Here is a 14,850-nt window from a genome sequence, read left to right as displayed (position 1 = left end):
CCTCTTCCCACAACTAGATTCCTCACTACAATGTAACCATACCCTTATGCTTGCAGCCGCTGCTACGATCTTCTTCCCCCAATCACTGTTTAGTTCCATTCGTATACATAGATCGTTGTTATAAATATCATTGCCTTCAAAAATAGCAAAGTAGCATTGCATTTATGAAAACCCTCTCAATTTTGAATGTGCATTTTTGGTTCCTTTTCTGTTTTTTACATTTCTACACATCGCATCTAGTAGACACGGGCGAATGGTGGGACAGGCTTGCATTCGTTCTCGTCCAAAGTGTTGGCCTCAACACCACGGTATGAGAGCTTGACTTCACCGGTTTCTTGGTCTTGCCATGAAAGAGTGTGCTTCATCCATTTCTATTACATAATAGTTTAGAGGTTGTCCTACATCGAGCAGAATTGCGTTATCTCACCTCATCATCACGGTTGGGGTAGTCATCGCGCGCGTGGGCACCACGGGATTCAGTGCGGACAGCAGCAGCGTGCATGGTTTGTGCTGCGCAAGTCAACAAGTTTTGTAGTTCAAGAGTTTCAGTGAGATCAGTGTTCCAGATCATGCCACGGTCAGTGACCTTGACATCCTTGAAGGATTGCCAGACTTCATCGATCTTCTTGACACCTTGGTCGAGAGTCTCCTGAGTACGGAAGACAGCAGCGTCAGCCTGCATGACCTTTTGCATCTTCAGACGGATTTCAGCAGTGGACTTGTCACCGTCGGCGTTGCGGAGTTTGTCCAAGTTGGCAATGGTGTCAGCACCAGCATCAGCAGCGAAGGGCTTCAAAGGAGTGCCGGGTTCAAGAGTGTCAGCAATGTGGTGGGCAACAGCGCGACCAAAGACGACAATATCCAACAAAGAGTTGGCACCGAGACGGTTAGCACCGTGGACAGAGACGCAGGCGGCTTCACCGGCAGCGTACAAGCCAGGAACGATTTGGTCGTTGCCGTTCTCATCAACTCGCAGGACTTCACCGGTGTAGCGGGTTGGGATACCACCCATGTTGTAATGGACGGTAGGAAGTACGGGAATAGGTTCCTTGGTAACATCAACACCAGCAAAAATGGCAGCGGTTTCGGAAATACCAGGCAAACGTTCGTGCAAGACTTCAGCGGGCAAGTGGTGCAATTGGAGGTAGATGTGATCCTTTTCGGGACCGACACCGCGGCCTTCCTTAATTTCCAAGGTCATGGCACGAGAGACGACGTCGCGAGAAGCCAAATCCTTGGCGGTAGGGGCATAACGTTCCATGAAACGTTCACCAGCAGAGTTGATCAAAATACCACCTTCACCGCGGGAACCTTCGGTGATCAAGCAGCCAGCACCGTAGATACCAGTGGGATGGAACTGGACGAATTCCAAGTCCTGAAGAGGAAGACCAGCACGGGCAACCATGGCGTTACCGTCACCAGTGCAAGTGTGGGCGGAAGTGCATGAGAAGTAAGCACGACCGTAACCGCCAGTTGCCAAGACGGTCTTGTGAGAACGGAAACGGTGGAGAGTACCATCTTCCATGTTAAGAGCAATGACACCCTTGCATTCACCATCTTCCATAATCAAATCAAGAGCAAAGTATTCGATAAAGTAGTTGGTGTTGTGGCGAAGAGATTGACCGTAGAGAGTGTGCAAGATAGCGTGACCGGTACGATCGGCGACAGCAGCACAGCGGTATGCTTGACCACCCTTACCGTACTTCAAGCTCTGACCACCAAAGGCACGCTGGTAGATCTTGCCTTCAGGGGTACGAGAGAAAGGCACACCGTAGTTTTCCAATTCGATGACAGTGTTGGGTGCCTCACGACACATGTAGTGGATAGCATCCTGGTCACCGAGCCAGTCAGATCCCTTGACGGTATCATACATGTGCCATCTCCAGTCATCCTCTGTCATGTTACCCAAAGCAGCGTTGATACCACCCTGAATATTACAAACAACATTTAGACAATTTAGATTTTGCATAGCAGATCAGCAGATCCGCCCATACCTGTGCAGCGACGGTGTGAGAACGAGTGGGGAAGAGCTTGGTAATACACGCGGTATTGAAACCGGCTTCAGCGAGACCAAAGGCTGCACGGAGACCAGCGCCACCAGCACCAACAACAACAGCGTCGTATTCGTGGTCAATAACGGGGTACTTGCTAGCAATAGGACCCTGTATACACGCTGGCGTAAGAATCGTACTCACAACGTGAATCACACACACTGCAACTTACGGATGCTTCCTTTGCACGCAAGGGGTTGGTTGCCATGACCTGCATAGCAGGCTTGGAGACATGAAGACCGCGTGCAAGAGTGCGTCCAGTCAAGGCACCTGGAATGTTTAAATGTTAGTTGTGTGTTGTTGTTGTGTTTAGGGGCCAACAATGTTCTGTCAAACTCACGGGTTGCTCGTGACTGATAATATGGGACGCAAAGAAAATTTTAAAATCTCGCGTTAGCAAGGCAATGTAGCAGTTTGTCGTCAGTAATACTTTACTGCAGCAGGCGACGTAGACTGTAAGAGTTTAAACATCGTTATGTGCCCGTGAATTGGCAATGCAGAGAGGGGGGGGTAGTTGGGTGTGGAGAAAAACGAAGATTGTTTATCCGAACACGGCCTCGTCCGGGAACGGGAAAGCGGAGTATTGTTGCAAAGAACCAGGGCCGCGTTGCTTGCGGCGAATTTCACGTGTTGCCATGATGATGCCAACCTGTCTCACTCTTTGCACACATTGTAGCAACCGGTGGTCGGCCAAGAATACATTATCAAAATCATAGACTCAACAGCACGAAGAGTGTACCTACCATTCATAACCTGATTTCAGAGATTCTTAATAACCCAAAGAGGATCGTCGATCGAGTGATAGGATCGGATTATCTTTTTTGTACGCCATTAATAAACTTATGCTTTGTAGTTATTTAATGATTATGATGAGGCTGCACATAGTTGGGCATAAGGCGAGAGTAGGGTGGATATATATATATATATATAGAGAGAGAGAGAGAGAGAGAAAACATCATCTGCTGTCAAAGACGAGGGGGTAACAAATAGATGGCAGAATAAAATGATAGATGGGATAAAAAAGATAAAGTATATGCATGGAAGATGATTTGGGAGATCCTATGTACAATTTTCTCCATATGATATGTATACTATATAAGGATATTATATATGATAAATTGATCCTCTCTGTCGCTTGATGCTAGCGCAAAGTAATAGAGGTTGTCCACTTGACTGCGCGCGCGTAAATGTTATGTTGTGTGTGTGCATGTTTCGTCTCTCTTCTTCCTTCTGGTTTGCACAGTCGTCAATAAGTGATATACATAGTTCTCCTAGACACACGTCAGCACACAGTACATGTTTGGATGTGAACAGAACAAAGCTCTTTTCCAAACATACATCATATATTCGCGTCCGCCTGCGTCCGCGATCGGGGTAGTGCTACACCCATTGCACCGAATTATCATTTAGCCTTCGTTTCTTGGTAAGCTGTTCCTTGACGGCGCAGAGTTCGCTTTCAAGTTTCTCCACTTTGCGTTCCAATTGCCGCAGCTTGAGCGTCAGATCGTCATATGCGGCGAGCATCTCTCGATTTATGTCTCCACGTCCTTGGCGATGGTACAAGACCGGTACAGCTGTGAATTGAGACGGTTGCTGCAGTGCTTTCGCGTAGAATGCATTGCGTAGAGAGTCAAACATGATGCAGATGTAAGTGTACTCGTTCTGAAGGCAGGTAAGTTCTGTCTCTAGACGACGAACATCGCGACGAGTCGATGGAATGGGAACTGGTGGTGGAAATTTGTAGAACAGTGTAGGCATACCGCCCATAAGTGAAAGAAAAAGAAGATGGTAAACAAGGAACGGAAAAAGGCCACGGACGGAAGGGAGATAGAGGGGGAATATATAGGAAAACTGCCATTGTTTTAGAGTGGATAAGCGCCACAGTACAGGTTTTTTCTCTTGTGATACAGTGCTAACGTGGCGGGAGGCAATCCGAGAAACAACGCAGATGCGTTAATAGTATGAAGCGATTCATTTGCGTGCTTGGCATCCATAGTGAAAAAAATCACTGTATGAGTTCTTGTCACAGTGAGTTGTTAACCAAAGTTATTATTTAGACCCTCTATTTTTTCTTTTCTTTGTTTATGCACTGATAATCTGCCCTCCTGACACCTGCATATGCCTGAGCTGCTATGCATCCTAGTCAACAGTAATGCTTTCTAAATACCCTAAAATGAAAATCCGGATGCGTGCCATGCAGTTGCCTGGGATATGAGCGAGGATCAAGCCACAGTTCCAAGGTTACACCTAAGTTTTACCATAACGGGTTGCAGCTCCAGTCCTGCTTGGCGTGGCATGATATCATTAAGCAAACGCGTTTCCGTTGCGCGTTCTGCTCTCCCAATGGCTTGGAATGGATGCGATACAGCTCGCTCCTACACAATACAGTTCAGCCATCTATCTCACAATGTGGATACAAGCCGGCGAACCCGTTCCAAATGCCTTTGGTTGCGCAAGGAGGAATAAGCTTTTGTTGCCTACTTTGGAACAAGATCCGAGCGCGCGCCCTCCAGCACACATGGATCGAAGAAATAAAAATACCTTCTGCAGGGACCATTGTACACTTTAAATCCAAAAATAAAATGGAATACATCGCGGGAAACACAACATAACTAGTAGCCAGACTAGTTTTAAAGCGAGAGGTATGCAATCTATATCTACCGCATCAACATTGTCAACGGGTAGCAAAACGCGGTGTAAACTTTTTAATAGCGGCGATGAGCTCCGGGAAACGCAAAGGTTTGGTGACATATTCGTCCTACGGTGAACAAAAGGTTAAAATGCTGTGACAGCCTTCTGGAAATGTAACGTGATCCTTATTACCATGCCTGCTTGCAAGCATCGTTCGCGGTCACCAATCATAGCATGCGCCGTCAGAGCAATAATGGGTATACGGGTATCTGAGCCAGATTCGCGTTCAATTTCTCGGATCTTCTGCGTCGCTTCAAATCCACCCATCACTGGCATCTGGACATCCATAAGAATCAGATCAAAGCCGTGAGATTGGAACGCTTCCACTGCCATTTTGCCATTCGACACAATCTTGATGTTGTGGCGATACTTTTGCAAGAACCTCACAGCCAGCTTTTGGTTCACAACATTGTCCTCGGCCAGCAGAATGTTCAGTGGCAATAGTTCGTTTCCGTCGCTCGGTAAAGCCGCGTGGCTTTCCAGCGCCGGTTGGAGCGCGTCAGCTAGGTCAGCTAGGTTGCACGGAGAGATAAAGTAGCCTGTGATACCATAATCAATGCATGATTTCATCTTAAGTTGCTGAATTTCCGGTGCAACAAGCACAACAGGCATGTATCTCAGGGATGTAATCTCTCGTATCTTCTCCGCGTCATCCATGCTCGAGATCACGATGGTATCGAAGAACGGCTTGCTCCGACCTTCATGTTTGTTGGCGAGCTCTGTTGCCTCTTCAACGTTACACACTCGGAACGTTTGCAGTCCGAGCCGATCAATCTTTCCCGCGGTGTCTGCTTGATCATACTTGTTGTCCACAAACAGTATGCGTCGGCCTTGGAATCGCAACATCTTCGCAAGCACTTCTTCTTCATCGAGAGTGTATCGCCGCAGCTTGACGGTGAAGTAAAACTGAGAGCCATGGCCGTAATTGGACTCTACCCATAGCTCGCCTCCCATGAGCTGTACGAGGTGCTTTGAAATTGACAGTCCGAGACCAGTGCCTCCAAACTCGCGACTATGTGGTAGAAGTATTAAATGTAATTATGCAAACCAGAAATGGAGGTCTTTGCTTTCTTTTTTTTTCACTTACGTGATGCTTCCGTCAGATTGGCAAAAGGTATCAAAGATGATTTGCAGCTTATCTTCATGAATGCCAATACCTGTGTCTTTAACAGACAGTTGTAGTGTTACATAATCACCGTCTGTTTCCACTAGATGCGTTTCCAGGGAAACATGACCGCGCGCTGTAAACTTTACAGCGTTTCCAATTAGGTTTGTGATAACTTGTCGTAAGCGAAGAGGATCGCCAATAAGCTGGTCTGGAATGTTAGGATCAACATTGTAAATCAAATCCAAATTCTTCTGATTGGCTTTGACCGCGAGCGTCTTGAGTACGCTAAAGACTGAGGAACGTAATGAAAATGGTATCGCTTCAATAGTCATCCTTCCAGCTTCTATTTTGGAGATATCCAAAATGTCATCGATAATTGTCAAAAGTGTATTGGCGAGACTTGACACGATCATAAGATTTTCGCGCTGCTGCCTTGTCAACTCTGTCTCAAGCGTCAGAGATGTCATGCCAATGATACCGTTCATGGGTGTGCGGATTTCATGGCTCATGTTAGCCAAGAACTCGCTCTTTGATCGATTAGCAAGCTCTGCCGCTTCTCTTGCTTGACCATTCTTGCGGATAGCATCGCGCAACGAGCCCACCATTTGGTTGATTTTGGTTTTCAGGGCATCCATTTCACCAGATGCTTCGACGGTGATAAGTCGTGAAAAGTCGTTTTCCGTCGCAGCCGCCGAAATCTGCGCGAAAGCACGTACTTGGGTCGTCAAATTGCTAGCCATTGTGTTGACATTGCTTGTAATTTCGAGCCACACACCACCAACCCCCTTGACTCGTGCTTCAACACCAAGGTTGCCTTCTGTGCCGACTTCGCGTGCGACTCTTGTCACTTCAAAAGCAAAGGAATTGAGCTGATCCACCATGGTATTAATTGTGTTCTTGAGTTCAGCTATTTCGCCGTGCACTTCAACTTCGATCTTTTTTGACAGGTCTCCCTGAGCAACGGCTTTGCACACGGCGGCGATGGCGCGAAGTTGATCGGTCAAATTGCTAGCCATCAAGTTCACATTATCGGTCAGGTCTTTCCATGTACCATCTACACCGACGATAGTCGCTTGGCCACCTAGCATGCCCTCGGTACCAACTTCTCTTGCAACGCGTGTCACCTCGGCCGCAAAAACGCGAAGCTGATCGACCATCGAATTCACCGTATTCCTAGATAGATATAATGAGTTTTGCTGATATTCGCACATGTATATTTATAGCAATGTAACCATTTTCTGACTTACTTTAGCTCAAGAATTTCACCTTGTACTTCTACGTCAATTTTCCGTGACAGATCGCCCTTGGCAACTGCGGTAGTAACATCGGCAATCGAGCGGACTTGGGTTGTCAAGTTCCCAGCCATCATGTTGACGTTATCCGTCAAGTCCTTCCAAGTGCCGGCAACACCTTGGACAATAGCCTGCCCTCCAAGCTTTCCTTCAGTTCCGACTTCCCTCGCGACTCGGGTCACTTCAGTGGAGAAGACACGTAGTTGATCCACCATGTCGTTTACAGTATTCTTAAGTTCCAGGATTTCTCCACCACTTTCGACTTCAATCTTTTTGCTTAGATCACCAAGAGCCACTGCTTTTGTAACTTCAGCGATTGAGCGGACCTGGTTTGTGAGGTTGGCTGCCATGATATTAACATTGTTCGTAAGCTCGTTCCACATGCCAGCAACACCTTGAACGATCGCTTGACCACCCAATTTTCCTTCTGTGCCGACTTCCTTTGACACTCGAGTAACTTCAGACGCGAAGATACGAAGCTGATCAACCATGTTGTTCACGATATTCTTGAGTTCGAGAATCTCGCCGCCGCTTTCTACTTCGATCTTTTTGGAAAGATCACCCAAGGCTACTGCTTTGGTAACCTCGGCGATAGAGCGTACTTGGTTTGTCAGATTGGCAGCCATTGTGTTGACGTTATCCGTAAGGTCCTTCCAGGTGCCTGCAACGCCGTAAACAATAGCTTGTCCACCTAGTTTACCGTCTGTGCCGACTTCACGCGCAACTCTTGTTACTTCAGACGCGAAAACACGTAGCTGGTCCACCATATCGTTAACGATATTCTTTAGATCCAAAATTTCACCACGAGTTTCGACTTCAATCTTCTTTGACAGATCGCCGCTGGCAACTGCCTTTGTTACTTCTGCGATCGAACGTACTTGAGTCGTCAAATTCGCCGCCATAATATTGACGTTATCTGTCAATTCATGCCAGGTCCCAGCAACTCCTTGAACCACGGCTTGACCGCCGAGTTTGCCTTCGGTGCCAACTTCCTTGGACACGCGAGTCACTTCGGACGCAAATACACGCAATTGATCCACCATATTGTTAACCGTATTCTTCAACTCGAGAATCTCGCCGCCACTTTCAACCTCGATTTTCTTGCTAAGATCACCGTTGGCTACGGCTTTTGTAACTTCGGCGATGGATCTCACTTGAGTCGTCAAATTTGCAGCCATTTGGTTAACGTTATCCGTCAAGTCCATCCACGTTCCATCCACGTTGGGTACCAGTGCTTGTCCACCCAGCTTTCCTTCCGTGCCTACTTCCTTGGCGACTCTTGTAACTTCTGCCGCAAAAACGTTCAATTGATCTACCATGTTGTTGACCGTGTTTTTGAGTTCCAATATCTCGCCGCTCGTCTCGACATCGATCTTTTTGGATAGATCACCCTTGGCAACAGCTTTGGTAACGAGTGCAATGGATCGAACTTGAGTCGTCAAGTTGGCTGCCATCGTATTGACGTTGTCGGTCAGATCTTTCCACGTTCCGCTGACATTGGGTACGATCGCTTCGCCCCCGAGCTTGCCGTCAGTGCCAACTTCCTTTGCGACGCGAGTAACTTCGGCTGCAAACACGTTCAATTGGTCGACCATATCGTTTACAGTATTTTTCAGATCCAAAATTTCGCCACTCGTTTCGACATCGATTTTCTTTGATAAATCACCGTTGGCCACGGCTTTGGTTACCACGGCAATGGAACGGACTTGAGTGGTGAGATTGGTTGCCATCGTATTTACATTATCTGTTAGATCCTTCCAGGTACCACCGACATTGGGTACACGGGCTTGACCGCCAAGTTTGCCCTCAGTGCCGACCTCCTTTGCTACGCGTGTAACCTCTGTTGAGAAAACACGAAGCTGGTCTACCATGTCGTTCACAGTGTTCTTGAGGTCGAGAATTTCGCCGCGTGTTTCAACCTCAATTTTCTTTGACAAATCGCCCATGGCAACAGCTTTTGTCACGCCAGCGATAGAACGTACTTGGGTAGTGAGATTTGCAGCCATCGTGTTTACATTATCAGTGAGGTCTTTCCATGCACCACCGACATCCTTGACCACAGCTTGTCCTCCTAATTTCCCTTCAACGCCGACTTCTAGCGATACACGCCGCAGTTCAGCCGAAAACAAGGTCAGTTGATCCACCTAGTAGTAAACAAAATGAGACGGATGTTGAATAACTTGAATGACATGGCTGATTACATACCATTTGGTTCATCGTATTCTTCAACTCAAGCACTTCGCCTTGAGCATCAGCTGTGACTTTCTTGCTCAGATCGCCCTGGGCTACAGCTTTTGCTACGACAGCAACGTCGCGTACTTGGCTTGTAACTCTGTATGCCATCATGTTGACATTGTCAGTAAGGTCCTTCCACGTGCCGGCTACATCCTTGACAACAGCTTGGCCGCCGAGAATTCCTTCGGTTCCAACTTCCAACGAGACACGAGTGACTTCTGTCGCAAATGTAGAAAGCTAAGCAATGAGCCATTGGTAAGCATTGATGTTGAAAATTAAAGTTAAGCTCTGACGTCGCACAACAGAGAGAGGCACTGTTGTTGGTTACCTGGTCGACCATCGTATTGATTGTGTTTTTCAAATCCAGCATCTCGCCTTTCACTTCGACTGTCACTTTCTTTGTAAGATCGCCGCGAGCCACGGATTTGCTGACTTGGGCAATGTCGCGGACTTGGTTGGTCAAGTTGGCAGCCATGGTGTTGACGTTATCTGTCAATTCTTTCCAGATGCCATCTGCGCCCGCCACGGTGGCCTGAGCGCCAAGCCGACCTTCAGTGCCCACGTCGTGTGCAACTCGAGAAACCTCGGATGCAAAGAGGTTCAATTGGTTTACCATTGTGTTGAACGTATTCTTGAGTACAAGCGTTTCGCCCTTGACGGGTACAGTCATGGCTTTGCTCAGGTCCCCTCGTGCAATGGCAGTCGATACGTCGGCAATGTCGCGAACTTGCTCCAGGTGGCTGCGAGTCATCGTGTTTAAATTGACAACAAAGTCTCTCCATATGCCCTTCATCTCACGATCGCACCGGGCTTGTACTCCAAGCTTGCCTTTCACAGCTGTCTCGTGAGCAACATACATGCATTCGTCGGCAAGTCGCTTCAACAGATCGGTCATGGCATTCATTGTGTTCTTCAAAAGATTGATTGGCGAAGAGGGGCTTACAGTACCATTCACATATCTTTCGTGGTTGCAGGTGATGCGTTGTTCGAGTTTACCGGCAAGAACGGAGGATGCCACTTCGACGGCCTGTACAACACAATCAGGACATACAATATTTTCAGGACTGGTATTAGATGAGGATGACGGTGGTGGTATTGACAAGAGAGGAGGTGACAGTGCTCGGTAGTATACAGGTGATGTATTATTTGTTGTTACTACTGGTGGTGTGGAGAATGGAGGCGTCGCAGTTGGGGAGGTTGCAAGAGATGGTGCAGAAGGTTCAGAAATTGGTGATATTGCTGCAAAGAAAAAGTAAGCCATTATGCTACTTACAGAAGTATCTAAAAGGTATACTTGCCAAAATACCCAGTCGGTATTGATGATGATGTTGAATGCGGTGTGGCAGCATGTAACTGTATTTTATCCAGCAAGGACGTTTCCTTGACAGAGGCAATACCTTCTTCAGATGTAGAGCATCGAGCGTCTATCGACTTGACCTTGGAATTAAGTGCATTATCTGGGTCTATTGATTGATCGTCGTTGCCGTCAGCATTGTCGTCGCAGTGCGCTGCTGCTGTGAGCAGCTGATGCTGTTGCTGCATGGCAATCCTGTATCTGAGATTGTCGGTCTCTAGCATGAGCTGGCGCTGTGCTATATTCTTGAGAGCGTTATCGACCGCCATCGCCAGAGCGCTTTCCTCTGGGGATAGAGTTTTGATTGCATCGTTTTTGAGCGCTTTTCGAAGGCAAACGTCGAGATGGCCTTGTTCCAGATCTTGGACAATGTCGTGAATGTGATTCAGGACGGCGTTGGTGTTATTTGCCATGGTAGTGGTTGGTGGGGGAGCAGTAGTACTATAAGTAGAAGGTTGTTGCTGCGGGGGTAATCGAGTGCAGGGTCGCTTTGAATTATGAGGTTGTGATTCGCCAGTGGAGGGCCGTTTCATAACCGTCCGGGCTACGTATCAAAGGGAATAAACAACCTGCCAATTCGGCCCTGATGGATATATTTGATCAAAAAAGGCTGGCTGCTGTTGGCTGGTGGTCACCGAAAAAATGACAAGCCGAGTATGAAAAATACATGCACAGCTTTCGTGAGAAAGCAGAGTGAAGAAAAAGGCACAAAGACCTGACACGACAGGATGTTCACTTGCTCTTTTTTTTTTTGGACGACCGCCCGTGGACACGGTTTCCCTTGTTTCTTGCTCCAACTTCCCCGCACCCCGGAAATCCCATCCCAACCTACGTCCGCACGCCGTGAGAAACGATATCTTGGACTGTCTTTTCTCACCTATGTTCATATACGACTTGTACAGCTGGAAATGACGAATATCGTTAGGCAAAGCAAGCGATAGAATCATTCTAGAAGGGTGAAGTGGCAATTGAATTTGACATTTTTTGAGTTACATACATTGCTGAAATCTTCCAAAAGTCAGCGAATCACAAGCAAGTACGAATGTTTCATACTCGATCTCGATCAGTGCTTCATTTTAATTCAGCAGCATGCATTTGTTTTCACAAATGGGGCACTTTTGTTTTTTATCCAGCCGTTGATAAGAAAATTTTTATTTAACATGGGTTAATAGTTTTGCGCATACGCTTGCTGCGTAGCACCTGGGTAAGGTTGGGGAGGAGCAGGATACGTAGTCTGGGGGTAAACTGGCGGCTGAGATGTTTGCTGCTGCTGCGGAGGAGGAGGAGGAGGAGGCGAGGCATGCTGGATTTGCGGCGTCGCCTGGTGATGTGTTGCTAGAGAAGGTTGGACTGGGTAAGCCTGATTGTATGCCGACTGCTGTTGCTGCTGAGCATAGCCAGCATACACATCCTGTGCTGGTGGGCTGTAAGGAGCCTGCTGAGGCATTTGTTGCTGCTGAGGAGTTTGAGGCTGCGACGATTGCTGTGGTTGTTGCTGTTGCTGCTGAAGGATCTGAGGTTGCTGGTGGTGAGCAACCGGTGATGGCTGAACCGGGTATCCTTGGCCATAAGGCTGGTTCGCTTGATAGGCCATGTATGGTTCCTGCGGCGGAGCGCTGTAAATAGGTTGCTGCTGCTGCTGTTGCTGTTGAGGTTGGGGTTGAGGTTGGGGTTGCTGCTGGAGATGCTGTTCATATCCAACATATTGATGCGGCATATAACCATTGTGTGCTGCTGATAAATGGGTTTAGCATTCGTACCACATAGTCTCGTATCGTTCCAAAAGATAGTACCTGGAGGAGAAGTATACTTTGCAATAGACGAACCAAGCATCCGGTCATACATTGTTCGAGCTTGCAAAAACTTCTCATTCAATGCAACCAACTCGTCTAATAGTTTTCAGAGAAAGAGAGAGAGGGGATTAGTCTCCTGACCGTAATTTTCTATTTTGCGGTTCATACCTTTCTTCAAACTGTACTTTTCAATCAATCTGACCAACTTTGGGCGGATGGCAAGCGTGCTGTTGTAAAGGTTTTGAAGTTCTTCATTCTCGGAAAATGAATCTCGCTGTGGGTCGATTCGAGAAAGCATATCGAGTAATCGCTCGACATTTTGGATTTCACCCATCACTTCTGCTTCCATCTGCGCCTCCTTCATCAAATCGGCTGGTGTAGGATCAACGATCTTTTCCACATAATTCACAGGGAAGATACCGGTTTGGCCCTTCAGTTCGCCCTTCCACCAATCGCGATAGACACTTTCGATGACTCGGATAATATCTCCCTTCTGGAATCCAAGCTCTCCTTGCTCAGTTGGCTGGAAATCATAAAGAGCACGTACTCTCGACACTTTCGGTGCAGCTTCTTGGGAAGATGAGTTTGGCTGATTGGCTGTGGTACCTGACGCTGTGGCAGAAATTGCCTGCGTCGACGTAGTAGTCTTTGCAGCCACCGAGCTTGAGGGCTAAGAGAGGTGGGATTAGCTTTTCCGTTGCTTTGAGGCTACATGCTTGCACAGACTCACTCTATATGTAGACCTCTGATTCTCTGATTCAGACAAGGAAAGTGCCAGCGCCAGTTGAAGTTCTTCCTCCTCCTTTTGTTTATCCAATTCAGACTGTGGCGTCGCTTGAATTAGCTGATTTAAAACCCTGGGAGATCACGTAGCTTGAATGCGTACCTGAGTGTATTCCTTCTTGGGCTTTTGAGGATTCGGGAACTGGATGCCCTCAGATCGAAGGTTGTGATATACTTCGTTCATTAGACCAAGAGATGTGTCTGCTTGGAATTCATGAGAGCACATTTGGATGAACTCCAATGCTCGTTTTCGGACACTTTCGTGCGTCGACTATCGACCAGCTTAGTATACCCTTCCTTTATCAATATGTTTCACTACATACTCTATCATGAATCATCTTTGTCAAGGCATTTGTGAACATGCGCGAGGATATCTCGCGGTGAACTGCGATGTCGCAGTTCTTCACCAAGGCTTCTGCGAGCTGGAATGACAATCTGTTAAGCCCGCGTGACTACAAGGTGTACTATCGTAATAGTTACCGTCAATGCATAGAGTTGCACGTTAGCATTTCGACTTGTGAATCGCTTTGACACTGCTGTGATGCAATCCCGGGCGCTGACAATCTATATTAGTCTTCTTTTTTCTGCAAGCTGCAGCCAAGAGCTTGGCATTTGCAGCGAGACCCCACTGATAAAATTTACCTATCCGGAGGGCTTCGAGAGACCTTGTCACAGACTCCAAGGATAAGTTCCCAGTTTTCAGAGGTGAGATTTTCGTCCGTAGCCGCGGCTAAGCACATCAGGCTCAGCATTGTCTCTATCGCATACGAGTGTACATTGACATACGTACCTACGATCTCGTCGTAAGGATTAGTCTTTGAGAACATGAGTTGGCACGATTGCAATCGAGGAGCAAAAGGGGGAGGAGAAAAAGAGCGCCAAGGTTTTTGGACAAGAATTCGCAAGAAGAAAGCCGAATCGATGTTTCGACAATGCCGCCCTTCCCGCAGCGCAGCCAGCTGCCGGTGCTGACCTTGCTGACCTTTGAAAACTTGCATGCGCCCCAGATTCCATTATGTAGTCCCGAACATGTAACAAGCAACCATTAATCTTCTTCTTCACCAACTACTTGTTCAACCACGCGGTACTTAATGCATAACACTTTGTGTCTTGCTTTTTCTGAGAGTTACACTCGACATATGTCGAACTACTAAGTATGTGCATAGACGTAATGTACGTATACAGTACTTCTAATAGCAATACTCTGCTGGCGATTTTAGGGGACCTTTGTCCTTGTTGTGAAATATCATAAGCTCAAATTTCTGCTGCTTGAAATGCAAACCATTCGATACATTAGATCGAACTGCATAGTACTAGTTGTTCCTTACGTAGTTTAGTCTGCTGTGGTAAAAGGCATTAGCTCCAAAACCGATGACTAGTCGACAAGTAGCGATTATTGTATTTAAGGATATAAATGAGGAATTAAATGAGAAATCGTATCATTTACATGTTTTCGAGCAACGAGCATGTGCGTGTGTCTCCTGTGACAGAGAGAAATACACGCATTGTCCGTCTTGACGTCGACAAGAGCGAACACGATTGC

The 14,850-nt window shown here is 47.1% G+C and overlaps 4 protein-coding genes across 4 annotated transcripts; all 4 read right to left on the bottom strand.

Moving 5' to 3' along the window:
• Positions 1-236: 236 nt before the first annotated feature.
• On the bottom strand, positions 237-2,522 carry VTP01DRAFT_1759 (uncharacterized protein; the record flags this gene model as incomplete). The annotated part of the gene is made up of 6 exons (XM_069380144.1): positions 237-371; positions 428-1,927; positions 1,995-2,162; positions 2,224-2,321; positions 2,392-2,404; positions 2,487-2,522. 6 exons carry the CDS (start codon positions 2,520-2,522, stop codon positions 237-239), a joined length of 1,950 nt encoding a protein of 649 aa, XP_069238183.1.
• Positions 2,523-3,431: 909 nt separating this feature from the next.
• VTP01DRAFT_1758 (uncharacterized protein) lies at positions 3,432-3,818 on the bottom strand (the record flags this gene model as incomplete). The annotated part of the gene is made up of 1 exon (XM_069380143.1): positions 3,432-3,818. The coding sequence occupies one exon, from the start codon at positions 3,816-3,818 to the stop codon at positions 3,432-3,434; it is 387 nt and encodes a 128-aa protein (XP_069238182.1).
• Positions 3,819-4,725: 907 nt separating this feature from the next.
• On the bottom strand, positions 4,726-11,264 carry VTP01DRAFT_1757 (uncharacterized protein; the record flags this gene model as incomplete). The annotated part of the gene is made up of 7 exons (XM_069380142.1): positions 4,726-4,809; positions 4,875-5,754; positions 5,830-7,023; positions 7,098-9,286; positions 9,348-9,614; positions 9,706-10,616; positions 10,676-11,264. The coding sequence occupies 7 exons, from the start codon at positions 11,262-11,264 to the stop codon at positions 4,726-4,728; spliced, it is 6,114 nt and encodes a 2,037-aa protein (XP_069238181.1).
• Positions 11,265-11,896: 632 nt separating this feature from the next.
• Positions 11,897-14,134, bottom strand: VTP01DRAFT_1756 (uncharacterized protein; the record flags this gene model as incomplete). Its single annotated transcript, XM_069380141.1, has 9 exons — positions 11,897-12,465; positions 12,525-12,620; positions 12,693-13,194; positions 13,255-13,347; positions 13,411-13,578; positions 13,631-13,729; positions 13,788-13,863; positions 13,950-14,037; positions 14,098-14,134. 9 exons carry the CDS (start codon positions 14,132-14,134, stop codon positions 11,897-11,899), a joined length of 1,728 nt encoding a protein of 575 aa, XP_069238180.1.
• Between the last annotated feature and the right edge of the window lie 716 nt (positions 14,135-14,850).

Source organism: Rhizomucor pusillus (genome assembly GCF_041956525.1).
Source record: "Rhizomucor pusillus strain CBS 183.67 unplaced genomic scaffold VTP01scaffold_11, whole genome shotgun sequence".
Lineage (NCBI taxonomy): Eukaryota > Fungi > Mucoromycota > Mucoromycetes > Mucorales > Lichtheimiaceae > Rhizomucor > Rhizomucor pusillus.
The sequence above is the reverse complement of the archived record's forward strand: the minus strand, read 5'-3'. Positions and strand labels throughout refer to the sequence as shown.